Source organism: Lissotriton vulgaris, chromosome 5 (genome assembly GCF_964263255.1).
Source record: "Lissotriton vulgaris chromosome 5, aLisVul1.2, whole genome shotgun sequence".
In the NCBI taxonomy this organism is placed as follows: domain Eukaryota; kingdom Metazoa; phylum Chordata; class Amphibia; order Caudata; family Salamandridae; genus Lissotriton; species Lissotriton vulgaris.
The window spans coordinates 2,000,960,560-2,000,987,209 of NC_141693.1; the positions used below are offsets into that span (position 1 = coordinate 2,000,960,560).

General features: G+C 46.5%; 1 protein-coding gene across 4 annotated transcripts in view; it reads right to left on the reverse strand.

The window, feature by feature from the left end:
* Positions 1-1,285: 1,285 nt before the first annotated feature.
* The window catches only part of POMT1 (protein O-mannosyltransferase 1), an 81,363-nt gene continuing 55,998 nt past the window's right edge, over positions 1,286-26,650 (reverse strand). For 2 of the 4 annotated variants that reach the window (XM_086924786.1, XM_086924785.1), the window contains exons 14-20: positions 21,141-21,233; positions 19,932-20,052; positions 19,578-19,675; positions 17,630-17,743; positions 16,234-16,360; positions 15,326-15,503; positions 2,200-4,111 (exon numbers count right to left, since the gene is read on the reverse strand). In XM_086924786.1, the coding sequence (XP_086780912.1) occupies positions 3,937-4,111; positions 15,326-15,503; positions 16,234-16,360; positions 17,630-17,743; positions 19,578-19,675; positions 19,932-20,052; positions 21,141-21,233 (906 nt within the window). In that variant the 3' untranslated portion in view covers positions 2,200-3,936. Of the gene's footprint in view, positions 1,744-2,199; positions 4,112-15,325; positions 15,504-16,233; positions 16,361-17,629; positions 17,744-19,577; positions 19,676-19,931; positions 20,053-21,140; positions 21,234-26,650 lie in introns of those variants that run through there. The other 2 variants (XM_086924789.1, XM_086924787.1) reach the window with 2 other exon arrangements.

A 26,650-nucleotide genomic window follows, 5' to 3' on the forward strand; every position in this document is an offset into this window, starting at 1 on the left:
GTGTCAACAAGTTAAAAGCTTCTTAAATCAAGCAAATTATAGGTAATTTAAAATAGCACAAGAATAGCGAGACAGCAAACCTCCCGGCTTCCGCCTCAGGAGGGACACAAACACACAGCCTAATCTATGTGAACATCATGCTCAAGCTAAAATATGCAAGCCCAACCTATAAATGGTAGTCAAAACCCCTTGCCAACAATAAAGGTTCCACCAGCAGACAGGAAAGAAAATAGATGACAAACAGAACTCCTGATGATCTTATGATACTAAAGTTCTCTGCACAACACACTGGCAGCTCATTGCATCACCCAATGCAAAGTTCTAAACCAACACCATCAATGAAAACATTGACTGAAGCTGAACACTCAAGACAATCAAACACTGGAGGAGTTTTGTCCTACTGGCTCAAGCTGCAATTTTGGAACCTGGAGACATAGGTTCAAACTCAGCCTCGTGCTAGGCCCAACATCGCATGTGTTAAAAGTATTTGTGTAATCTCCACTTGATGTATACAATCAACGATTGTTTCCGAAACCCCTATGTGATGTACAGGGCTCTGCTGGTTCACGCTACATAAATACCAATACATACTTACATCCACCTGACCCTCCTGTCTCACACTCCACTGGCAAGTGCAATGTCATCTTCATCTTAAGTGAATAAATACAGGTCTGACTCAACATCGACTACATCAAGCCTGTTTCTCCTCTTACCCACACTTCTGGTAGAATCCTGCAATGGTAATCCTTAAAATCCTCATCTGCCAGGAAGATCGCTGATATACTCAACTCGCTCAAAGCCATTTCCTATGAAGATAATATCCACCGTTATTCTTCCTTCTTCAAAGCTCTCTCCGTGGAAGCTGCCTCACCCCTACTCACCACTGTCAATGCCTCCCTCCCTCAAGGAATATTCTCAGACAGCCTCAAGATAGAAGACATGGAGAATCTTATGACTTTATTCACAGATAACTGCCCCAAAATTAATCATCATGTGGATGATACACAACTCTACTTGAAAGTCTCATCCATTGCTTCAAACACTACCGTATTCAGACCTGGATGTCCAGCACCTACATGAAGCCCCACCAGGTCAGAATTCCTGTTATTTGCCAAGAACAAGCAAGAAAGAAAGAAACCGTACCAACCTGGCTCAATGACATGAACCTTCATGGCTTCGAACCCCCACTTTCATGGCATGCAGAGTCACTTAGATTCACCTCGGACACCAACCTCACCACTAAGGAACACATTGCCCAAAAAAACAGAAACTGGCAACAGCACTCTTTTCCAAAGGAAGTGAAACTGTTTCTTCTAAAAAGAAACATCAGCCCTTCGATCAAGTCTTCCTACTCTCACATCTGTGTAGCGGTAATGCCCTGCTACATAGCCTCTCACACTTCACAGTGGTCTTTCTTTAGGGCATCCTACATGTCAGAGCATGTTTCAACTAGGGCCTGAAGAAATACGATCACATCATCCCAATCCTGATGGACATCCATTGGCTACCCTTGCCTGCTCGCACCATCTTGAAACTGAGCTGCATCATTTACAAAGCCATCACGACCAGCACCCCCGCTTACTTTGCAGACAAGCTCACCAGCTCTGGTGGCTCTTGGCAGTGTGGGAGAAAAAGGCAGCACGTTTTTTCCATCTCTGCTCCCAGGATCTGGAACAGCATCCCTGGATCCATCAGGTTAGCCCCAACGTTGCTCCAATTTAGGAAAGAGTTGAAGGCTCACCTCTGTAAAGAAAACGACATCACAATACAGTGACAACTGCCTTCTGCTCCCAGAATCCAGCCACCTGTCCTATCACCCATTGACAGTAGGCTTGATTTGACTGTACAGCACTGCAATGCACTTTGGCTAGGCTAGATCAATACAAAAACCACATACATACATGCATAGTAATGGTCTTTTCCATAAGCTGAAACACTGAAGAGGGACTCAAAACACATAAGAATGAGGCTAATCAGAGGTTCACAGTGTTATTTCAACAAGGAAGCAGCACTTTTAAAAAACTAATTGCAAATGTAACATATTAAAATAGATCAGATTTTTTTCACCGTCAAACTCTTCAAATTGTGTGGAGTATCTGATGTGCTGAAGGGTGACGAGGCAGCAGATAAGACACAAAAGTGAAAATATGTACACAGTAAGTCTGCACAGCAGAATACAAAGTCTCCGCAGCCATAAATGTCCTGCACGCTGCTTTTAATCATAACCTGCTTCTGCATGGGTTCTTAGGGCTGGCAGGGACATAAGCTGAACTAACAACACTGGTTATTTGGGCCGCACCACTCCTAGTGTAACCCAAAAAACAATGAAATGTAAACAGACATCTTCAAGGTTTGTATTGTCTATAAAATAAGAGAGCATTGTATGCTGGGGTCTTAACCCCTTCCATGCTTGTGACGGAACCACTCTGTCACGAGCGGGCTGTGCTCATGACTGAGTGGTTCTGTCATGCCGCGGCTGCTCCGCCCACACGGCACTGATTCCCCGCCTGTGTGGGCGAATTAGTGAGTGGGCGGAGTCGTGACGGAACGACTCTGCCATAAGCACAGCCCGCTCGTGACGGAGTGGTTCCATCACAAGCATGGCGGCGCCTTTCTTTATCCCTAATTTAGTTTTTTTTTTAAAAAAAGCCAAGTCCTTGGTTACAGCCCCATGTTATGTATCCACTCTGGTGTGGACAGACATGTTTATCCGCTGCATACCAACACTGACCGCTCTCTGAGCCTCTACACCGGACAGCCTTATATGACGAACACTTGCTGATCCTGCTGCTCTGGACCAGAAACCAGAACTCTAACGAGGGAATGTATCTGAGGTGTAGTGTTATCGGGGTCCTCCACCACAGGCTGAGATTTCATCACTCTTTTGTCTTCTACAGATGCCCAAGCCACTGCTCAAGAAATGTCTACTACCCATTGTACTCGAGGTCCATCACTGCTTCCCATGGTTCTCGAGGTCAATCACTGCTACCCATTGTACTCGAGGCCCATCACTGCTACCCATTGAACTTGAGGTCCATCACTGCTACCCATGGTTCTCGAGGTCCATCACTGCTACCAGTGGTTCTCGAGGTCCATCACTGCTACCCATTGAACTCGAGGTCCATCACTGCTACCCATGGTTCTCGAGGTCCATCACTGCTACCCATGGTTCTCGAGGTCCATCACTGCTACCCATGGTTCTCGAGGTCCATCACTGCTACCCATTGAACTCGAGGTCCATCACTGCTACCCATGGTTCTCGAGGTCCATCACTGCTACCCATGGTTCTCGAGGTCCATCACTGCTACCCATGGTTCTCGAGGTCCATCACTGCTACCCATTGAACTCGAGGTCCATCACTGCTACCCATGGTTCTCGAGATCCATCACTGCTACCCATGGTTCTCGAGGTCCATCACTGCTACCCATGGTTCTCGAGGTCCATCACTGCTACCCATTGAACTCTAGGTCCATCACTACTACCCATTGAACTCTAGGTCCATCACTACTACCCATTGAACTCTAGGTCCATCACTACTACCCATTGTACTCTAGGTCCATAAGTACTACCCATTGTACTCAAGGTCCATCACTACTACCCATTGTACTTGCTGTCCAACACAACTATCCATTGTCCTCGAGGTCCATCACTACTACCCATTGTACTCTAGGTCCATCACTGCTAACCATTGAACAAGAGGTCCGTCAAAACTACCCATTGTACTCAAGATCAATCACTCTTCACTATAGGCACACATACCACTGCAGCAAACGTAAACATGGACCCTTCTGGTTCAGAAGGAAGTCATCCTTCACAGAGGTTGGGTACTATGCCAAACAGTGCTCCATAAAATGTGCCACGAGTGCAGGCACTTAAGCGGTCCTCTGCACTTACAGGATTGTTTGCAAACAATGTCCCAGATAAGAGGGTGCTCCCCTAATGCTTGCGGATTAGGATGTCCCAGCTGTCCTTCCATCGCAGGGCACTCAGCTCAGAGGCAGGTAGGGCTGGCTGGCCGTATGTCAGGGGGCTGAATGTTTGGTGCACCATGTATACTGAGGAGAACCATGCCACCACTACAGAGCAGAAGGCAGTCTTTAGGGCCGGAGTCCTGCAGGAGATGCAAAAGGACGAGAAATTAACATTTTAGGACCCAAGCAAGATAGTTCTTTTAGGGTACATATAAAACAACACAAGTTGGTAAAACAAATTCAATGCAAAGCTTCACAGCAGCCAGTCGTGACTTTAGCACCCTCTGCCAAGACCACCCGCTCACCAGTCAATGCTCTTTAGGATTCAGCTGTTTTATTCCAGTACAGGAACCGACACAGAGCTCTGCCAATGTCGGTCATCACATCCTGCTATTGTACTACTGCTATAAATACACATACAACCACTCTACCTATGCAGCTGCTCCTACACATACAATACTAAAAGCCACACAAAACTGCAAGTGTGCCAGTGTTGAACTGTAGTCCCACCTACTAATTCAACTGGTCCACAGCTGTAACTCTCAAAGTCCTGCCAGTGTCTCCGTCTTCTTCTGACAGGTGTTCTGCTATTGGAACCCACACATACAGCTCTGCTAATGGTTCATAGTCCTGGTCGGCGGCCACTTCCACTGCAGTACTGTAGGAAAGTGCCCCTTTTCGACATGGTCGCCACCACCCCCACACTTTTTGCCTGGTATCTGATGCAATTTTGACAGACGTGCACTGGGTTCCTGCTGTCCAGGTCCCCAGTGCCAGACCGCCTTCCCTAAAACTGTACAATTGTTCCCCCAATTGGCAATACCTTAGCACCCCCTGTAAGTCCCTAGTAAATGGTACCCCTGGTAACGAGTGCACAGAGGCTAAAGAGGGTCCCTAAGGGCTGCAGCAAGTGTTATGCCCTAAGGGACCCCTCAGCACCATCATGTAAACTGTCATTGCAGGCTGCGTGCCACGGTGTAGAGAAAAGTGAAGACACAACATGGCACAACTCCTGTGTGCCATGCCTGCAGACACTGCATGCAGTATAGGTAAGTCACCCCTACAGCAGGGCTTACAGCCATAAGGCAGGGTGTACTATACTTCAAGTGTGGACATATCTGCATGATGAACAAGTCCATTCTTAGATATTACAAGTGAACATTTTATGTACGTTTGCTGGACATAGATAATCATGGGTTCACCAGCTACATGATGGCTACACTGAAACTAGAGTTGTTTTATATTAAACACCTCATATTAATAAACCCACAGTGATAACTGTGATGGACATATAATACATGTACCCAGAGGGCACTTTAGAGGTGTCCCCTGAAATCCTACCTACCACTAGTGTACTGGCTGACTGATTAAGACCAGGCTGCCACCACAGACCGCTTTCTGACCCCCTGCAGTTTAGAGCCTGCGATCTACGAGGGCAGAAACAATGCCTGCTCTGACCGGATGTGTTGTCACCTCCTCCAAGCAGTATGGCTAAGTAATCAGCATATCAAGGCAGGAGGCTTTAGAGGCCTCTTTCGCATCTGAAATGCGACCCAAGGCTTCCACAGACAAGGGGAATGATGCCCAGGTCCATTTGACACCAGGACGGGGACAGTGTTCCCCTATCAAGCTAGTTTCACCCCTAAAGTGGCTACCGAATGTGAACAAAAACTTAGAATTCCACCATCTTGGTTTTGGCAGAATTAGGCTCACTGGATCAGTGTTATGTCCGCTTCCAACAGGAAGTGATCATATAGAGTGTAGACATTCCAAAGGCAAGTAGCCCATTGGCTACTACCTGTCACTCCCCTTAACGCCCCTAAAATGAGTATTTAGGAGGCACCCCTGATGCCAGAAAGGCAAATTCGACGGGGACAGAAGAGGAGGACAAAGAAGAGCTGCTACACAATGAAAACTAAAGACTGCTGTGGACTTTTTCCGCCAAACCCGTGCCTGTCTGCACCAGTCTCGACAATCATGAGCGAGTGATTTGTTCTGCAGCTGCCCAACTACAAAGAACTCCGATAGACTACCAGCTCATCCCAAATTGCCCGCAATTTCCCTTGGAGTCGAGGAGCTACTTCCCCTGCAGTTTGTAGGTACCAAAGAAGCAGAGTCTTGTTTACAGTCTTGCTGCTCCCCAGCCAGCCCGACGCAGAAGCCCCACAGGCAGAGGTACCAGTGCTCCTGAAGGTGAGATCTGTCCCCCCACCGAGTGAGAGGACACCGGGACCAATACCCTGGGTATGGGATCCCTAGCAGTAGCCACGGCCTGATTAGTCCAGTCAGGACTCTAACAGCACCGAGACAAAGCAGCCGTCGAGGGATGTCAGCACCGCAGAGACCATCTTCCAGAGTGGCCCAACAGTCCTGATGATTTTCACACCCTCAACCGGCGAGACCGACAACCGCAAGGCCCAAGGATGCAGAGTCCAGCCGACCTTTCCACTCTGCACGCACCTTAACGCCCCAGCATGGGTACCGAAGAATGAGTTGTGCCCCCTTGTTCCCAGGACCTTTGTGACCTGAACCACCTATTGTGAGTTCCCGAACCTGCCTCCAAGCCCCTCTCTGCAGCCTGTTTCTAGGTGGCCTACATTCTTTCCACTGGCGTAGTGCGCGAAGCTACCAACCCAACCAGCACCTCTGCACCCAGATGCCCCAGGGCAGATAACGAGTAAGAAATACGTTACTTACCTGTAACTGCAGTTATCCAGTATTGGTATCTTTCATAGATTCGCATGCCTGAATCATTCCCAGTCGTCGGGGTGGGAGTCCCCGGTATACAAAAAGAGTAATGTCATAAAGACATATACATACCAATAGGCCAGAGGCCTCTCATTAGTAACATATCCATGTCCTTTTGTAAAAAGGATCAAACTTTGGCCAAGAGCCGATCAGATATCACCACCCTCTAGAACCTTCCTGGAAGGAGCCCTGGTCCCTCAGATATTCGTAAGCACAGTGCTAAGTAGTACCTACTGAGAGAACCAAGGTGAGCCCTTCCAGTGGGTTGCATGTGAATCTATGAAAGATACCAATACTGGATAACTGCAGTTACAGGTAAGTAACGCATTTCTTATCCAGTATCTTTCATAGATTCACATGCCTGAGTCAGAGTAGCAAGCAATAACCAGCACATTTCGTATGGTACAAAATGTAAAATCACACGATATAAGAATACCATTTGTGAAATATAACAAGTACCAAAAACAATATAATAGAGAAATGTGCAAGTAGACGGTGGGATGAAGAAAGAAGGCTCACCTCTACTGAAATAGATGACGGAGCACAGCTTGACCCACTGTTGCATCTTTCATAAGTTCAGAATCCAAGCAGTAGTGCCTGGTGAACATATGTGGTGTCTTCCACGTCGCCATTCTGCATATGTCGATAATGGGCACTCCTGCAAAGAGCGCCATTGAAGTGGAGACCGCTCTGATTGAATGAGCTCGAACTTTAGAATGCAGAGGATGACCTGCCTGTTGATGGCAGAAAGTAATGGCTGCAGAGATCCAACGAGAAATGCTCTGCTTAGTCAAAGGAAGACCCTTTCTGGGCCTGCTGAAGGCGACAAAAAGTTGGTTGGATTTCCGAAACTGTTCTGTTCGGTGAATGTAGAACTTCAGAAAATGCTTGAGGTCTAAAGAGTGGAGAGACCTCTCTGCTGCGGAAAGTGGATTTGGGAAGAAAGTCCGCAAGACTATAGGTTCATTCAGGTGAAAATTAGATGGAACCTTTGGGATGAATTTAGGGTTGGTCCGTAGGATAACTCTGTCCTGTTTGAATTGCTAGAAAGGATCCTGAATAGAGAAGGCTTGCAGCTCACTTACACGCCTTGCTGATGTGAGCGCTAGCAAGAGAGCGGTTTTCCAAGACAGGTATTTGATGTCGGCTCTGTGTATTGGCTCAAAGGGATGTTTCATCAGTTGAGCAAGGACGATGTTTAATTGCCAGGTGGGTGGTAAAGCTCGCACCGGAGGGAATGTCCTAAACAGGCCTTTTAAAAATTGCTTAACCAGTCTATTGGACTAGAGGGATTTACCAGATGACGAACGCCTGAAGCGAGAGATTGCCGCCAGGTGGACCTTAATAGAAGCATGGGCCAATCCTGAGTGCGCCAAATGGAGCAGGCAAGGTAGAATTTGTGCAGGTGTTGATGAAAAAGGGCGTTTCTTATTTGCTTTACACCATACCCAAAACCTTTTCCACTTTAGAGAATACGTCTTGTTGGTGCTGTCCGCCCGAGCCCGGGTTAAGACTGCCCTGCATTCTTGAGGAATGTCTAGGTGTTGAAACTCTCTGAACTCAGGAGCCAAGCCGACAATCTGAGAGATGCTGGATCCGGATGCTGGACTTGCCCTTGGTTCATTGTAAGGAGAGTCGGGCAAGGCTTGAATAGAATTGGCGGTTCCAGCGACAGGAGATGAAGCTCCGTAAACCAGTGTTGGCGCGGCCACGCTGGTGCTATTAAAATCAGGGTGCAATGCTCTGCCTTCAGTTTCCGGAGGACCCTGGGAATCAGGGGAAATGGAGGAAATGCGTACGCAAAGATGTTGCACCATCCGATCGAAAATGCATTCCCTAGTGATCCCTTCTGGGGATGCCAGCTTGCGTAATGTTGGCATTTTGCGTTGTGTTGTGTCGCAAACAGATCCAGATGAGGCCTGCCCCATCGGGCGAATACAGAGCTGAGAAGTTGATGATCCAGCTCCCACTCGTGGCACACGGAACGATGCCTGCTCAGAGAGTCCACCAGGACATTGTCCGTCCCTGGGACGTACTCCGCCCGAAGGGAAATGTTGTGCTGAAGAAACCATTTCCAAATTATTTTAGATTCTTGAGACAACGACAGAGAGCGTGTTCCCCCTTGTTTGTTCAGATAGTGCATTGTGGTGGTGTTGTCTGTTCTCACAAGCACTGGGGAATCTCTGATCCTGGGCAGGAACGCTTTTAATGCCAGGTAAACTGCCCTTAACTCTAGGAGGTTTATGTGCAGTTGCTTCTCTGCCAGGGACCACTGCCCGTTGATTTGAAGGTCCTAAAGGAACGCCCCCCCAACCTTCCAAGGACGCATCTGTAGTTATTACATGTAGCGAGATTGGAAGTATGAACGAAAGGCCTCGCCGTAGATTTTGTGGATGAAGCCACTAGCTCAGAGCCTGGACCATGGTAGGAGTTATCCGGATGACGTCGTCGAAGGATCCCCTGCATTGAATCCACTGAGCTGATAGCGCCTCCTGAAGTGGACGCATACGAAGGCGGCAGTGTGGGACCAACAGGATGTTCGAGGACATCATCCCTAACAAGGACTTGTACAGGCGCACGGTGATGGACTTTTTGGATTGAATCCGATCGGCCAAGGTCCGTAGTTTCACTTGACGTTCCTGTGAAGGGAAAGCCTTTCTCTGAGCAGTATCTAGGACAGCTCCGAGGAAAGAGACACTGGGACAGCTGAAGGACGGATTTTTCCTCGTTGAGAGTAAGGCCCAGACCATTGAAGAGCTGAAGACAGGCGTTTGAGGACTTGGTCACGCCTGCGCGAGTAGGTGCCTTGACGAGCCAGTCGTCTAAGTACGGGAAGACCTGGTGATGTTGTTGGCGGAGGTATGCTGCTACTGGAGATAGACAAGATATGGAGGTGAGCAACCCAATATACCCTTGCGGGCTCAGGCAATACTTGTTATATAAGAGAGGCCAGCAAGGGATTTTGTTCAATTGCTATTAGTCAGCGATATTCGGACTTGTTATAACAATCAAGGTTCCTAGAACTTTTGTTAATCAGTTGCTGTAATAAATCATTAATTTGAAGTAAAAAGTCATAGAAGATCAATATCTACAATGTTACCACACTAACACAGTAAATACATTAAAAAAAACAGGATTTTGTTTTGTCTGAGTATTATTTGTTTTCAAGACAAAACATATTTACAAAAAAGAAAGAAACATTTTTATAAAATAGGGTGCATAAACAGATATTGCTTAGATATTCAAGGTACAAATTATTTCAACCTTTGGTCTATCTAAACAGAAAGTCCAGACTGCTAATACAAAATAACACGATGATTTCAACTAAAAACAGAAGAAAATCAAAGATGATACAATGAATCACGTGCAGAGTTGGACTAAAAAGTCGACGTTTCGGTCTTTTAAGAATTTTCATAAGACCATCATCAGGACGATATAATTCTACATACAGTAGATGACCCTTTTTAGTCAAGTACAAAAAAAGTCTTCCCTCTGTTCAAAAGGACACCAGTGGTTCCAGTGATTTTGATATTAAGCGGCAAAAAGATTAATCCTTTTATACCAGAAATACTTGTGCTTTTAAGTTGAAAGAATTTCGAGTTGTTATAGCACGGGATGCAGTGTTTGTAGATCAATTAGAAGACGACCATTCAATTTTCAAAAAAGCAAGGCGAAGAAATCTGAATCAAGAAACAAAGCGCCGGACCGCAACCTGTTTGAATTAAGGGCAACCTTAATTCAAACAGGTTGCGGTCGGCGTTTCAAACAGGTTGCGGTCCGGCGCTTTGTTTCTTGATTCAGATTTCTTCGCCTTGCTTTTTTGAAAATTGAATGGTCGTCTTCTAATTGATCTACAAACACTGCATCCCTTGCTATAACAACTCGAAATTCTTTCAACTTAAAAGCACAAGTATTTCTGGTATAAAAGGATTAATCTTTTTGCCGCTTAATATCAAAATCACTGGAACCACTGGTGTCCTTTTGAACAGAGGGAAGACTTTTTTTGTACTTGACTAAAAAGGGTCATCTACTGTATGTAGAATTATATCGTCCTGATGATGGTCTTATGAAAATTCTTAAAAGACCGAAACGTCGACTTTTTAGTCCAACTCTGCACGTGATTCATTGTATCATCTTTGATTTTCTTCTGTTTTTAGTTGAAATCATCGTGTTATTTTGTATTAGCAGTCTGGACTTTCTGTTTAGATAGACCAATGGTTGAAATAATTTGTACCTTGAATATCTAAGCAATATCTGTTTATGCACCCTATTTTATAAAAATGTTTTTCTTTTTTGTAAATATTTTTTGTCTTGAAAACAAATAATAATACTCAGACAAAACAAAATCCTGTTTTTTTTAATGTATTTACTGTGTTAGTGTGGTAACATTGTAGATATTGATCTTCTATGACTTTTTACTTCAAATTAATGATTTATTACAGCAACTGATTAACAACAGTTCTAGGAACCTTGATTGTTATAACAAGTCCTAATATCGCTACTGGAGATAGACATTTGGTAAAAATGCGTGGTGCCGACTTTAGGCCAAAAGGCAATACTCGAAACTGGTAGTGCTTGCCCGCCACCTCGAACCTGAGAAATTGTTTGTGGTTCCTGTGGATTGGTATATGAAAATATGCGTCTTGAAGGTCTAAAGACACCATAAAGTCGTTCATCCAGGAGGTGTTGCAACTCCTCAATGCGGACACCATACGGAATGACTGTTTTTTGAGGTATTGGTTGAGGTTTCTCAAGTCCAATACAGGTCTCCATTTTTTCTCCTTCTTTCGAATTAGTAAGAATCGGGAGTAGAATCCCTTGCCTTTCTGATTCCGGGGGACTCTTTCTATCGCTCCTTTTTTAGCATTAGGGAGAGTTCCAATTGCAGCAGTTGCAGATTTTTGTGCCGCATTGGGATTGGCGGCTTTTGAGGAGGAGTTTCCACAAACTCTAAAGTGTCCGAATTGAACCAGTTGGAGGACCCACCGATCCGTTGTAATATGTTGCCAATTGTGAAGGAAGGATGAAATTCTCCAGCCAACTTTGCAAGGTGGAGAGAAACTGGAGACCTGTGGCAGAGAGAAGTCATTGCCTTCTGCCTGCGTCCTTCTTTCCTCCTTGTCCTCGAAAGGAAGACTTGTTGTAGGACGACTGGTTTTGCTGCTGCTTTTGCTGGTACTGGGGTTTGTATTGTTGGCTTGAACCGTATGTGGATTTGTACCCCTGATAGGAGCCTCTAGAGGACTGACCTCTTCCTCTGGAGCCCCAAAAGGAAGGATTCTTGTATTGGAGAGTACCTAGAGCTCTTGCGGTATCAGTATCTTTCTTGATACCCTGTAGCATCTCATCGATGTGTTGTCCAAAAAGAAGCTGACCATCATACGGCATGTCCAACACCTTGGCCTGAATTTCAGGCCGGAAAGATGTTGCCTTAAGCCAACCTTGGCGCCTCAGGACTGCAGCTCCTGCCAGCTGCCGGAACCCTGTGGATGCGATATCCATCGCCACATCAATCATCTCCGAAGCGGAACGCTCGCCTTCAAGGAGAATCTTCTTCGCCTCTTCTTTCTGCTCCTCTTAAATCGAATCCAAGTATGGAGCGATATCCGCCCATATTTGACGGTTGTACCGTCCCAACAGTGCTAAAGAGTGCACGCACCGTTAAAGCTGACATGGACGAAAACCTCTTCCCTATGTTGTCTAGCTTTCGGCCTTCCTTATCTGGCAGCCCAGCCAATGCAGCCGAAGGATTTTTTGATCTGCGTTGCGCTGCCTGGGTGATCACAGAGTCCGGCTTTGGATGGCCAATAAGGCAAGCTGGGGCTGTGTCAGGAGCTTTATATTTTCTATCCAGTCTGGGCAGTACTGGAGCCAGAGATGAAGGGTTTTGCATTATTTTCTCCCCTTGTTCCCAGATGTAATCAATGATGGGAATGGACCGTACCGCCTTTTGGAATGGCTCTTTAAAATCATAAAGGAAGCAATCGTGTGGTGTTGCTGTTACTTTGAGTTTGAAGCGCAACGCCGCTCTCTCTAGGATGTTGTGGAATCCCCCAATGTCTTCCGGGGGTGAATCCGCTTGTGCCTGAACAGGGGATGCTGGACCAGGGATCACATACTCATCCCATTCGTCTTGTGTGTCCTGGAGCTCCCCTTCCTCACGTTGTTGCTCCTCTTCTTCATCTTCCTCCTCAGAGGATGGGAGAAGGCCCGTCGACGGTCTCGTCAATGCTGGTGTCGACGACGATGACTTCATCGACGATGAACTTGTCGTCGACGATGGGCCCTTCATCGCCGATGACAATTTCGTCGACGAGAATGAGGCACTCGTCGACGGTGGCGCCGTCGATGACTTTTTAATAATAACCAGAGATGGAACAGACCTACCCGTCGACGACGAGAATGTAGTAGTCGTCGACGTTGATGTTAAAGATGACGCCACCGACGTGGAGATAGTGGCTGTCGACATTGTCACAGGCAGAGCTGAAGATGTCACCAAAGGTTTCTTGAGGCAGGATCTTGTGGAGAAACCTTCACAGCAATAGCCTTAGAACGAACCTCTGAAGACTTGGGCGTCTTCTTTTGAGGTGGCTGTACAGATGGTCCTGGGGATGACGTTCTAGGCCTTTTGGGAGAAGAGTGTATACTCCTAATGGAACACTCACTCTCACTTGAAAAGACTGGTTTATCCTTGTCCTTGAGTCTCTGAAGCCATATCAGCAGTCGGCCCTCTCTATCCTTGAGAGTTTTGGCTGAAAAAGTACGGCAAACTTTACAATCCTTTGCTGAATGGTCAGGGTACAGACAGTAAAGGCAGTCCTCATGCCTGTCATCCACATGAAGCCTCTTTTTGTGACAAGAGGCACAAGGTCTGAAAAGTCCCTTTTTTGGAGCATCAGCCATGACTAAACGGAAATCCTCTCACAGAATGATAATTCTGAGACAAATATGTGGAAATAAATCCAGAATACAAAGAAAACTGAGCAGAGCTCAGAGGAGACTCCCTTAGCACGACGTGCGGTAGAAAATCTGAGGGACTAGGGCTCCTTCCAGGAAGGTTCTAGAGGGTGGTGATATCGGATTGGCTCTTGGCCAAAGTTTGATCCTTTTTACAAAAGGACATGGATATGTTACTAATGAGAGGCCTCTGGCCTATTGCTATGTATATGTCTTTATGACATTACTCTTTTTATATACCGGGGACTCCCACCCCGACGACGGGGAATGATTCAGGCATGTGAATCTATGAAAGATACCCATAATACTGGATAACTGCTGGTGGTACTTTGGACCTTGGTCCCCTACTACTAAAGTCCCAAAGGAGACCCCCCCCCAGAAACTGACCATAAATAGCTGTATGCAACATATGTGTTTTTTCCCCCATAGGGAAGTGTTTCTGCATAAAGACGAATATAAGTAAACTGTTTACTTATACATATTAGCCCAGCACACTTAATACACAAATATCACAAATACGCAATCAGTGATAAAGAGGTTGTTCCAGAGGAGAGTCGATGTTAAGTTTCAATTCATCCTTTATTTTTCAGTCTTTAAAAGCTTCTGAAACCGCCAACGCGTTTCGTCCCATCCAGGGACTTCTCAGGGCTTACAATACAAAGTACAGATATTCTGATTTGATAATCCCTCATATATTCAGGATGGATGGTTTTTTGGTAATTAATTAGTGCGCTTCCTCATAGGTTTGATTTCCATACAGTTTTAAGAGGTGGATTTTCTTTAATAAGAACAATATCCCGGATAAAGTAATTCCGGTCCAGAAAGGGTCCTCGGCAATGTCCGTCCTAAAGCAGGTCTGGATAGCGCTATCCAGAACTGCTTTAGGACGTACATTGCTGAGGACCGTTTCTGGACCGGAATTACTTTATCCGGGATATTGTTCTTATTAAATAGAATCCACCTGTTAAAACTGTTTGCGTATTTGTGATATTTGTGTATTAAGTGTGCTGGGCTAATATGTACATGTATATTTGAGGAACGCTAGGTTCTGTTGAACCAGCTTCTGAATTTAGGAGGTATAGGGAATTGTGCCTCCAGCCCGTGGTTTGCACCGTTTTGTTTCTTTGATACCGATAAGGGACTCTAGGACTTATGCTGGCATTTATGCTTTGATTCCCGATTTTGTATATTTTGTAAAACTGTTTACTTACCTGTGAAATTCAAAATTAAAAAAGTACTACCTGATAACGAAGTTCTTGGTATCAAAATGTTAAATTGGTCTCAGATTTATTTTTGAGTGTGTGTCTCATTTATTGCCACGGAGTACAACAAATGCTTAGCATTACCCTCTGATAAGCCTAAACGGCTCGCCCACAAACGAGAGCATCTAGTGCTATAATTTTTGCATCTGTAAACCAATAAGGATTGCCTGGACTCTACACAGTGCGCCTCGTTTTGGTCCTCTATATAAAGAGCCAGCTTCCTACAAGTTCTGTAACTCTCACAACCCTGCCAGCGTCACAATCCTCATTCAGCACACCTGCTGGTGTTCTGCCGACACATACAACTTAGCTGGTACACTGCTAATACAGAGTAGTTCACTGCACCTCTAGCCTCCAAAGCCTAAAATGGGTGTGAGCGCTACATACCTCAGCAAGTGGTCATAAATGTGCTGGAGTACGATGGGTAGAAGGATGACCTGGAACGTGTATGCCGGGAGGTAATGGTACAGGAAAAGGGTCTTCTCCATCAGAAAAAAGGGCAGGTAATTCACCACCCAGCCCCCCAAGAGGAGAGCCCCCGCCACCGTCCAGGTCTGCCAGGAATCTGCACAATGAGCACAAATGAGAGCCTGTGAGAGGCAGTCTGAGATAGAGAAGTGTGTGTTGGAGAAATGAGAGGGTTTACTGCAGCATTTGTGGGGATGCTGAGTGCACCTCTGCTCCCTCACTTGAACGGAGTCATAGATTTGGCGTCCCAATACAGGGTGTGTGCATGTGAGATGTGGTGGGCAATGGGTGTCATGTTATCGAGCAGCTGCGTAACATACAACAGCCACTAATGTGACCTCCTAGCTCTCTCAGTGTGTGGCACCATTACAGGCGGACCTGCATGTGTTGATGAAGAGGTGTGCAATTGTAGCATGACCTACGTGGGAGAGTTGAGTGTGGTGCTTGCAGTTGTGACGTGGTCTAGAGACGGTTTGGCAAGCGTGTTGCTGCTAATATGCTTGCCAAAGTTTATGTGAGATGTGACAGCACTCACTTCATGCAGCATTTCGTTTTACTTCATGCAGCATTTACTTTAACATACCTGGCCGATGAATAAGCACATGGCTGGTAGGTGGTGCCCTCTTGTTCGTCACGCTCTGTGTGTGAAATACTGCTCCTCAATGCATGGGTTAAGAAGGGGGCGCGTGTGATTTATTGCACTATACAAACTACTGCAGTGAAGTGGTGGTGGTGGGTGTGCAGCATGCATGTGTGCCTGCTTGCCAGTCAACATACTAGTCAGTGTACATGCCAACACATTCACCAACTCTTCACCGCACTCCTACCTTCGGAGATGTCGTGAATCTTCCGCTGTCTTCTCAGCAGGTACCAAAGGAACAGCAGCAAATACAACATGGTGCTAAAGTTGGCAGAGTAGCAGATAACTACATTCCCCAGCAGCTGGATCTGAGCCTGGAGACAAAGAGCGAGAGCTCACTAATACTGCACAAGCAATTTCTCATTCGCGATCCCATGTGAGTACTGGATGACAGCTGCAAGAACTGTCCGTGGGTACAAGTGGTACCAAGCACTGCAAGCGACAGCTCCCTGATATGGCGCTGGATTAGCATGGGTAGCAGGTAGGAGCAAGCACCACAGCAAGGAACACAAACATTGGCACGTCACAACAGTAGCAGCGAGCATTTCTGATGACTGTAAGCAGTTCTGACTGCTCTATCTGGATTCTACATTAGCAAACTGGTCCCATCTTTCAAATATACAACAACATCAAGTAGCAGTGGCAGTCTCAACCGAGTTGCCCCTAGCAATTAGGATTGAAAGAAGCTGGATGTTAGTTGTTTGCAGCCTTTGAAACAGCTTGCAGCCGACAACAGCAAGAAAGAGAAAAAGCAAGAGGCACTCGCAGCAGCAAGTGATGACCGGAACAAAACATGCATGAAGCCATAAGTGAAAACAGTTAAGAGCACGCAGGGTCAATCCAAGGAGCAGGGACTGCTACACACAACTCTTAGAACAACAAACCGTGTCCACTGTTGCAAGGGACACCAACAGAAGCAAGCAGCAGCAACAACAACAGCAACTGTCAATGACTCAACACCAGCAGATCAGACAAATTTAAGTAGTACTGACTGCAGACCATAACCACGGAGCAGCAAGCGAAGACAGCATGAAGCAGAAATTGGTCAAAACTGCAAACAGGGCTGATAACTTCAAGATGATCTAATCTGCAAGAGTTGTCTATACTCACTCCACGGTAGGTGGATCAAGTGCGGTCCTAAACACTACGACACACACAATACCTGGAAGTAACATTGCGACCAGGCAGACCCAGGTGGACTGAGTTTCTAAACATGACCAACAGAATGCTTGCTTGTGTGACGTTAAACATGGACACCAGGACATTTCTGAAATATTTCGCTATTGCACCAGAAAGCCATCCGACATCTGTGCTGCTGGCAACGTTGTCAGATCGCCAGTTTGAGTAGACCGGACTCTTGCGCAGCGAGTGACGTTTGCAGACCAGCAGGTGAACTGGTCAGTCTACTGCACGTTCACAGCACTAGGTCAGCCGGAGTAAGATTTCAGTTCGAACCCAGCATTGCAATGACAAGAAGATGGTCTGCAGTAAGTAATCCCCCGATTAGAAGTAGCCGTGCCAAAGGTGGAACCCAAGGTGGAGCGGGGGTAGGCCATACGTGTTAGCAATCCTTACATACTCACCGAGCTCTGAGGGTGAAGCCAGTAGGCAATGCTGGTTTCCATCGTAATCCAGTCAAAGGGGGTTGAACTGTACTTATGCTCAGTCTGTTCACTCTTCAGGGTCAGCATCTTCCACTGCAGGGGGCACCAAGAAGAGGGTCAGAGGGCTGATCGAGGTGTGGCGATCTCTAAGCCCCCACACTACCATATGACCGGCTTGAAGTGGAGCAGGAGGAGAGGAGGGACAGATACAACTACTGTGGAATGGGCTTGCCTCATCTAAAATGGAAACCTCAACCATTCTTTTCTCTCCCTAACCCCTCAGCCTCTCTGTAATAAACCCTACCTTGTCTAATCCTTACCCCCACTTTCTCCTGTAACCTTCCTCTTCCATTCAGGTGCTATGTCCCCTCTTAACCTACAGTGCCCTTCCTCCTCATGAAATGTTTAAACCCACTTTTGCATTCTCTCCCTATCCTGCTCTGTTCCCTTCATCAATCTGTTCACCCATATCTATTGCCTCTTTGCAGGCGTTCCAGGCTTTTTCTATCCCGCAGCTTTCTGCTACATCTAATACACACCACATCACAAGACATAATGAAGGTGATGTACACCTCTTCCTCGTCTTTCAGCCATATTTTCTATTCTTCTCCCCCTTCCTTTCTCACTATGGGTGCTCTATTCCTTCCATATCTTTTAATATCTCTCATCTTTCTTGTCTAAATAATCAACCACAGGCTACCCTTACCTTCACCCCAATGGAAACATCTTGAGCACAATTCTTTGCCCTGGTGGAACTCATGACAATAACAGAAAAACTCCCAATAATCTGGAGCAACCACAAGCTCTCACCTCTTCTTTTACACAGTCCCCACAAAAACAACTACAGTGACTAACAAGACTACTGAGAAACAATGGCACACACTCAGTCATTGTACAGCCAGGTCCCAACTCACCATGAATAATTTCACATTAAAATACCTGCCTTCCCTGAGATCTAAAACCTCAAAGAAGGGACAATCTGCTCCCCGTCCATGAAATAGGCTCTGACCATAAAAAAGGAACTGAACGAGCCCACATATCCATCTGGGATGACCTGAAAAGGATTGGATATAAGTGGAGTGGCTCTGCTACTAATGGCCGTCCTGTCCACTGCCTCCGAGACAGTCCACTACTCCAGAGACTAGAGAAGGTTACCTGGCTTCTGATGAAGTATCCTAGACTGGAACGCCTACTGTTGATATGTCAGGTCACCTATCACGTCATTGCTCTTGTTTACTTCAGCTCCTTTCATCATCCTTTGCATCCATTAACACTCAACCATCTAAACACTACTCTTCGGAGTCTATCTCAGGCTGCAGCTAGACCTTCTCAAGTCTCCCGGCCCATCTTGCTACAGCTTCGATAGGCAGATCATGAGAAAACTGGAGAACACAAAGGATCCATTCCCCCCTCGAAGATGGTACCCGTAATCCTATGCGCAATCACGTACTACTCTACTACACTGCACTCCCATAAGCGCCACTTCTTAATTGCAAAGTCTCAAAGAACAGGATCCACTGCTCACCACACAACTCCAAAACACTTCCCACGAATAATTCAGGACCACAAAAACAGTGATGTCCTCTTTCTTGAGGAAGGTTTCAAAAGACCAAGAATTAACTGTTCCCAAGATCTTTGAGCACCCCCAAATATTTAGCTGCAAGTTTGTCCGTTGTCATGTGACAGCTTCAGCCAGTCCTGACTTTTTAGGTAGCAAAACTCTGATGAGAGTGGTAGCTATGATTTTCCAGTGAAATGAACAAATAAGTGGGAAAAATTGTCCGCTTTACCACGATATCTGAAATATCCATTACTCATACATACCAAAACACCTCACAATCCCCTCCGCATCATACTACAGTTGGAGACCCATGCAGGCGGCGTAAGGGACCACAGACCCTCCTGCCTCCAGTTACCCAAGCATTACCTGCAATTCCATGAACTTGGCAGTGAAGCTGAGGTTCCTGCTCACATCCATGCGGGTGGGGGACTGGAGTTCTGCCTCGCGCTCGGACTGCTCATAGCCTGTTAAAGAAAGAAAAGGGAGAGTTGTGTTGCAACTCCTGGACTGACCAAGACATTACAATGAGTATATTAGGTAAAACAATACATCTCCTAGAAAGTAGAAGCATGTCCATTTAACGTCCAGGACTGGACTGACATGGTGTCATCTGTTAACCCTACAGGAGAAGCAGTTATTCTACTGGTTGCAGTTGAGAATATGTTTAGCACAGTAGCTCACAGGATGTCTGTGTCTACAAAAAGGGACAAAATACTTTACTTCTCCCATAGCGGTGCTCCTCTACGTTCCAGACAAGACTCTGGTGGTACCCCTTGGACATCTTGTCACCAACAACCTCAAGCTGACGATATCCCCAGTCGGGTAAGGCCGAGCCACTGAGCTGCAAAAGCAAAGACAATCAAACATTAAAACTTTCAGCAGCAACAGGCAGACATTCATAGAGGCGACACAGAGTAAAGGGAGTGGTGTGGGTGAAGGAAAACAAACACTGTAGCTTGATGGGCTATGTGCTCACGCATCATAAGAATCAAGAGTATCTTAACACCTTCAGGGTTACAGGAGTCACAATTTTTGAAGACTGGGACAATTTACAAAATTTTGAGCACACAAGTGAAAATTATAAGTGCAAAAAGTAGCATCTGTGCTGGCAAAACACATATTCTTAATTGGAGGGGGACTTGATTTTCTGCAGTCACAGATGGGGTGATATTACCAGTGTGGCAATGCTTTCCGAATGCCTAAAAAAAATTCAACATTTTTCGGTGTGAAAGAAATGGATAATTATGAAGTCCCTAGTTCAGAGCTGGCAGGCATATGCCAAGTCGTCATTTCTTCACATGCATGCCAGTCAGGTTACAGGATCCCCAAAAAATAAGTACAAAATAATTTTAAAAAAATAGTAAAGCCATGCAAACAAATTGCCTACACAAGCATGATTCTATTTGGTTTTTTTTGTGATTCGCCCCAAAATCTCATTTGGGGTAATAAGCACTCAAACATGTAGGTTGGCAGTCAGAGCGAAATGTGACGTTGATGTACATCTCTGTGAGGTATCAGTCTTTGGCCTTCAGATGATGACATTATGTCAAAGTGACTGGATTCCCAGAAGATAAAATGTGGGTCTTCTAACTAGCTTTTCTGCGAGTGCCTTAATTCTAGTACAAACTCACTCCATTAAGGGCTCCAGGGAAGAGAGCCGGGGCCCAGTCATAGCATATGCTTAGTAAGATCTGAAAACGGCCCTAACATGGGCGTCAGCTCTTGGGTGATTTCAGCAAAGCGTTCAATGTGAAGGTACATTTGATGGCATGTGTTTCCGACCTTCTGTAACCTCGCCATCATAATTCTTTGTAATGTTGCCAGGTTTCATTACCTAACCATGGTTCTAAGGTTTCGCATGGGAAGCCGCTATAGTGAAGGATTGTTCCCAGAGACACACACCCAGTGGCGCGCTCCAGGGTTACTTACCTTCAGCACTGCAGATGTGTTCACATGCACCAGCTTCACTTCAGACAAGATCGTCTTCCACACGTCTTTGTCTGACTCCCGGTTAACTATGTCCTAAAAGGTAATGCAAGGTGCACAAAACAAGGTAAGCAAAGGTTCTAGCTTAAAGAAAAAGAAATCAAAACCAGAAATGCTTAAAATAAGATTAATAAAAGACGGATGCTCGCATCTGAATGTGAAGCACTGGTCACAGTTTAACTTATTATATCTCAAAGTAATAACCTATACAATAATCTCCCACTCCAAGCATGTCATGAAAGAACACATTTAGAGTTAGGGTGGCACGTCCTTTCCTATAGCACATCCCACAAATCACAGCGTATGTAAGTAGAGAATAAACCACTTAACGTTCTTGTCTCATTCTCTACACAATACCTTTCTTTTGTTAGGTTTGTTGTTATAGAGCTAAAGAGACACAATATGGCTTCAATGCAAACAGACAGCGTATTACCAAATTATGTTTAATAAAGTAATAACAAGCAAAACCCTGGCGATTAGATAATGTTGTCACAAAGCAACTCAGTCAGTCCAAGACTAGAACTGTACTCTTTAAACAGAGGAAGAGGAGGGAGGAAGTCTGGCTATGGGCCCTCCCAAGTACTTTGGAAATCTTTACTGGGTGCAACCAGACGAGCATGTTAGCTGTGAACCTCTCCCAAAACACAGAGGCAGAGTTATCATAAGGCAGACTTTCAAATAAACTACCCTCACAATGTAGAGCAGGCAAACAGACGCCTCTATGTAAACTATGGTGAGCCTCATCCGCCTGTCCAAGCCTCGCGTCCCAGAAAGTCATGGGAGCAGTGACCTGAGGCAGGCTCAAGACTCTCCAACACATCACCCAAAACTTTGATGGAAGCTATATGGAGTCTTCATGTTTCTGGAGAGCAGTTCATCTGATGTCTCGTCCCCTCTGCAAAACGGAGTTCATGTGTTCCCAGATCTTAGACCAGAAAGGTGAAGGGTAGCTTTTAGCTGCTGTTCTTGTCCCTCTGTCTGATAATGGACAGCTCTACCAAAGGCGCCCCTGCCTGGCAAACCCTTCATAGGGAATCTAGTGATGTCCAATCCCGCTGGAAGAACCGGAGACTTGTACTTCTTTTTGCAGGCTGCGATGAGTCAAGCTTATGTCCTCACCTAGAGCTGGGGGTGGCGTGTCTTGTAGGCGTGTGAATGAGAGAATGGCATATTTTTCTAAATGGTCTCTGCATCGTGCTTCAGGCCTTGCTTGTCTCTAGAATTGCAGCACTTATCAAGGAAATTCACTTATTGTGTGTCATGTACATCTTAAACTCCTCCAACTCTAGCCCCACCAAGGCCATTTTTGCCTTGATGCTCGATTAGACATTTGACAAATATGTAATTCTTCCATCGGCATGAACCTGCCATAGCACATTCAGGCCCATCCTCTTCTGTGGAATTGTGCGATCCTTCCAAATGGAGGCCTTTGGCGTGAAGAAATCTCCTTTTTATGTTATCCCCTTCATTTGTTTTCTCCAGGGTGATCTCCCCTACAGAAGGCAGCCACCTCCAATGGCATCAGAAGAGAAGTACCCACTCAAGAGCAGAGATGATGTCCTGGGCCGCAGCTGTCCAAGGCCTCCATGCTGCTTTTCTGTTTATTTATTTTATTTGTTTATTTGAAAAGTTTTATAAAGCGCTTGCTACACCCAGAGGTATCAGAGCGCTTTACACGAGTAGGTAGAACTGCTTCAAAACATAGTTACAACAGTTTCAGGTACGTTGTTACTGGGGATACATGAGTAACAAAGGTATGGATCAGGTGTGGGGAAGAAAAAGCAGGCAGGGGGAGAGAGATTTGGGGGAGGGAGGGCAGGAATAGAACAAGAAGAATAAAGCGTGAGGGAGGGGGACACAACAGGGCGACGAGAAAAGAGAGTGTCTTTCGATCAGGGGGTTAGGTGCCGGCCAAGGGGGGAACCAGAGCCAAACTCCTCAGTAGCTGCGTAGGGCAACTCCACCGGTCATCGGCCAAAGGTTGCTTGGTCGCCGAGGTACATCAGAGGGTTAAAGTATCAGCCTCGGGAGGTCATCAAAAAGGTTTCAAAGAGAGCGCCTATCACAGTGTGCGGTGCTTAGTTACCAGCGATAATGGGAACAATCCCAAACCTCCGCTATGTGTGAAACCTTTAACACTGTTGACTCTCTCAGAGGGGTATCTGAGACTCAAGGGCATAAATGCAGGATCCATCTCTAACAAGGGGAGAAGGTGGGCTTCGGCAAGGGGCACCTAAGAGGAGGCCAATAAAGGCCATTTTCCGCTATGTGTGAATCCCTTAATACAGTGGACTCTCTCAGAGGGGAATATGAGACTCCGGGGCAAAAATGCTAGATCCCTCCCCAACAAGGGGAGAGGGAGTGCTTTGGCAAGGGGCATGTTGTACAGTGCTTTGCTCCTCTCTCAGCCCAGCACTTTAGATCCCTTGTGTGTTCTTTATTCTGGAGTCCTTCTTCGCCCTGTTGGCAGTTGGAGCTCTGGTCGGATGAGGGGTTGACCTACTTGTATCTGTGCTGCATTAAAGCTTTCATACAGCTTACCTGTTCCTGTGGTCTGCATCTTATTTACATCATTTGGCGTCAGGGCACATTCATGGAGGCCGTTTAGGGACAGTAGGGGAGGACCTTTACAGTAGAATGGGGGATTAGAGTGTAGGAAAAAGCCAAGAAAATAATATGAGTAGTCTGTCAAAAAGAACATAACTTAATCGAAATCAGATACCCTCATGGTCTAAAAAGGGAGGGCTAGCAGTAAACAGCGAGTTAAAGGGTGAAGAGAGCGTAGACAATGTGGAGAACGCAAAGGTGAAGCTAAACATAGAAACAGTCCTATGGATCATAGAGGGAGGTGGGGGAATAAAAGGGCTCAGCATGCTGATCGGGTCAGGCAGACTGGCCAGGGGGAAAGAACATCAGGGGAACATCGCAAAGTCACAATAAGCAAGCAATAGTACAGAACTGCATCAGTAAGCAGAATACAAAAAACACAGCTTTGTAACACGTGAACAAAAATGACAACACCATAGAGTCACAAAGTCAACAAAGAACCAGACAGATCAAGGACAGGGAATCCACTGCTCCCCGAGCTGGCCTCACTGGCACAACCTGGCGATGGAGAAGGGTCAGAAAAGGGGGAGTGAAGTGGCTGTCTCGGTTTGAGTGTTTGGGCATCAGCATAGGCACCCCCCACATGGTCGCACCGCCCGAATCCCAATAACTTCAGACCACACTAGTTTGTTTTATGGAAGAATTAAGGCCGCAGTTTATTAGGCATTATCACTTACAAGCGATCCTTTACACGCCATTATTTCTGTCTGGCGACTGTGCGTTCTTACACAACCAGCTCTACACTGTGCCCTACATTCAGTGCGGCTCTCTTTTCCAAAGTGACTTGTCCCCGTCCTTAACCACCAATGCCTCTGCACTGTGCCCTACATTCAGTGCAGCTATCATTGCCAAGGTAACCCCCTCCCTGGGACACACCTTTTCCTGTCTCTCCGGGCAAGCTTCTGCTTCCGGCCCGACCGGGTAACCTTTTACATCCGGTTTCCATACACTCCTTGGGTAAGCGTCTGCTTTAACCCAACCGAATGACCCTTTTTGCATCCGGTGTCCACTCACTCCCGGGTAACCAGCCGGTTCCCACCCGGCCGGGTGACCTTTTCACTTCCGGGGCCCACACATTCCCTTCCAGGTTGGCGTTTGTCCCCGCCCCGACCGAGTTTTGCAATTAATTGTTTACTTCCGGTTCACCTGAACACAGGGAGCTTGCCAGTGACCCCCTGGGTCCTGCCTGCCCCATTTGTAGTCTGAGCCCGCTGCGCCACCTGCTTTTTGTATTCTTCTTGGATTGCTTTGTAAGTACCGCCATGCCTCGCCGGGAGCTATCGCTGCCTGCGAGGCCCCCCCCATGCCTTAACTGCGGCCCCATTCTTGCAAACTACCAACAGCCCCTTGCATACAACACTGCTAGCATATTTCGTAGCAGGACATCCGTCCCAGTGTCAGACAGGTACACCCCATCTGCTCTGTAATAATGCGGCTGCCGCAAGTTAATCAGAGTGTGCCTGATAATCCCTAAGCCTGCCCCCTTTAGAAATTTGGCCATCAAGCTATTTAGCCTCTTCCTTGACAACTCCATGCCATTTTGGGAGCGCGCACCAGCCCATACCATTCTAGGAATGATCTCGGACCATACCATTTCCGTTGAGCCCATGCACTTGGCTAAACTGGTGAGATCCTTCTTTAATGTGTGAAGCAGGTCACCCCGCCCCATCTCTGGAAGATCATTTCCCCCTAGATGAATTACTAAAATACTCGGATCCTTCGCACATGCGCGCAATTCCTCAATGACACTCCACAATTCTCTCCAGCGTAAGTCCTCTTTTCCGAACCATTGCACCCTTGTCCATTGAAATGGGAACGTAGCATTCCACCCAAGGCAGTGAGCTCTGTTAGCCGCCTTGGACACGTATGAGTGTCCGATGACCGACACTGTTTTGTATTCTGTGGATTAGAACAGAAGCACGGAAATGTGGAGTACACGTCACCCATCATCCTTTTATTATACGTAAAGCTTGCTGTACAGAATGTATATCAGATCCCCCAATTGAATCGCCTCAACACATGTCTTTCCAAATTCCTTATCTGTCTGATGTTGAGCGAATGTACACCTTAAACTGGTCTGATTCCCATCTACCTATCTGTTTTATTCCTTTAGCCGACATGCCCCCCTGGAAGGCTGTGGTGGCTGTGAGGCTTCTCCTGCCAAAATTCCCCGGAGAAAGAGGGCCTTGTGCCCGGTGTCCATCCTTAAATAGCCCTTATCTCCCTACCACATTCCTACCTTAAATTTATGGCTGAGCTGGCCCAGCCCCAATGCTTGGTGGGCCCGCTCTTTCTCTTTCCCTGCCTTTGCTCCCCTTATCTCCCGCCAATCATTGGGTGCTCGGGCTCTGCCTCCCGGGGGTGGCCTCCACTGAGACCCCCGGTCCAGCCACTGTCCCCCTCCCCCTGGGGAGTGGGGGGGCCGAACCAAGGGGCATTGTGCAGGTAACGCGTCACTGTGAGGAAAGCTTCCACCAAAACAGCCAGCCAGAGTCCACTCGCTCCTCCTCCTCAATCACTTCTTGCTGCCACGCTGGGTCTACACTGGGAGACTTAAAGGTGTTCCTCCCACGCAGAACTATCTTTCCAAGCTACATGGCCAGCAACCACTGCAGCCGCATGGAGACTGCCCTTGCTCAGACAGGGTGAGATTACTATGAATGTTCTGTCCCGCTAAGGCTCCTCAAAACAGGGAGCAATCTTTATATCAGTGGACGCCAGGAAATGGTAAGTACCAGCTTTGCCACCAGCCCCAACATCTCAGCAGGACCAGAGAAAATGCAAGGGGCTGGAACTATCAAGAAATGTATCAGTCTCGATGTCCAACTAGCACCGCCTTCCCGTTT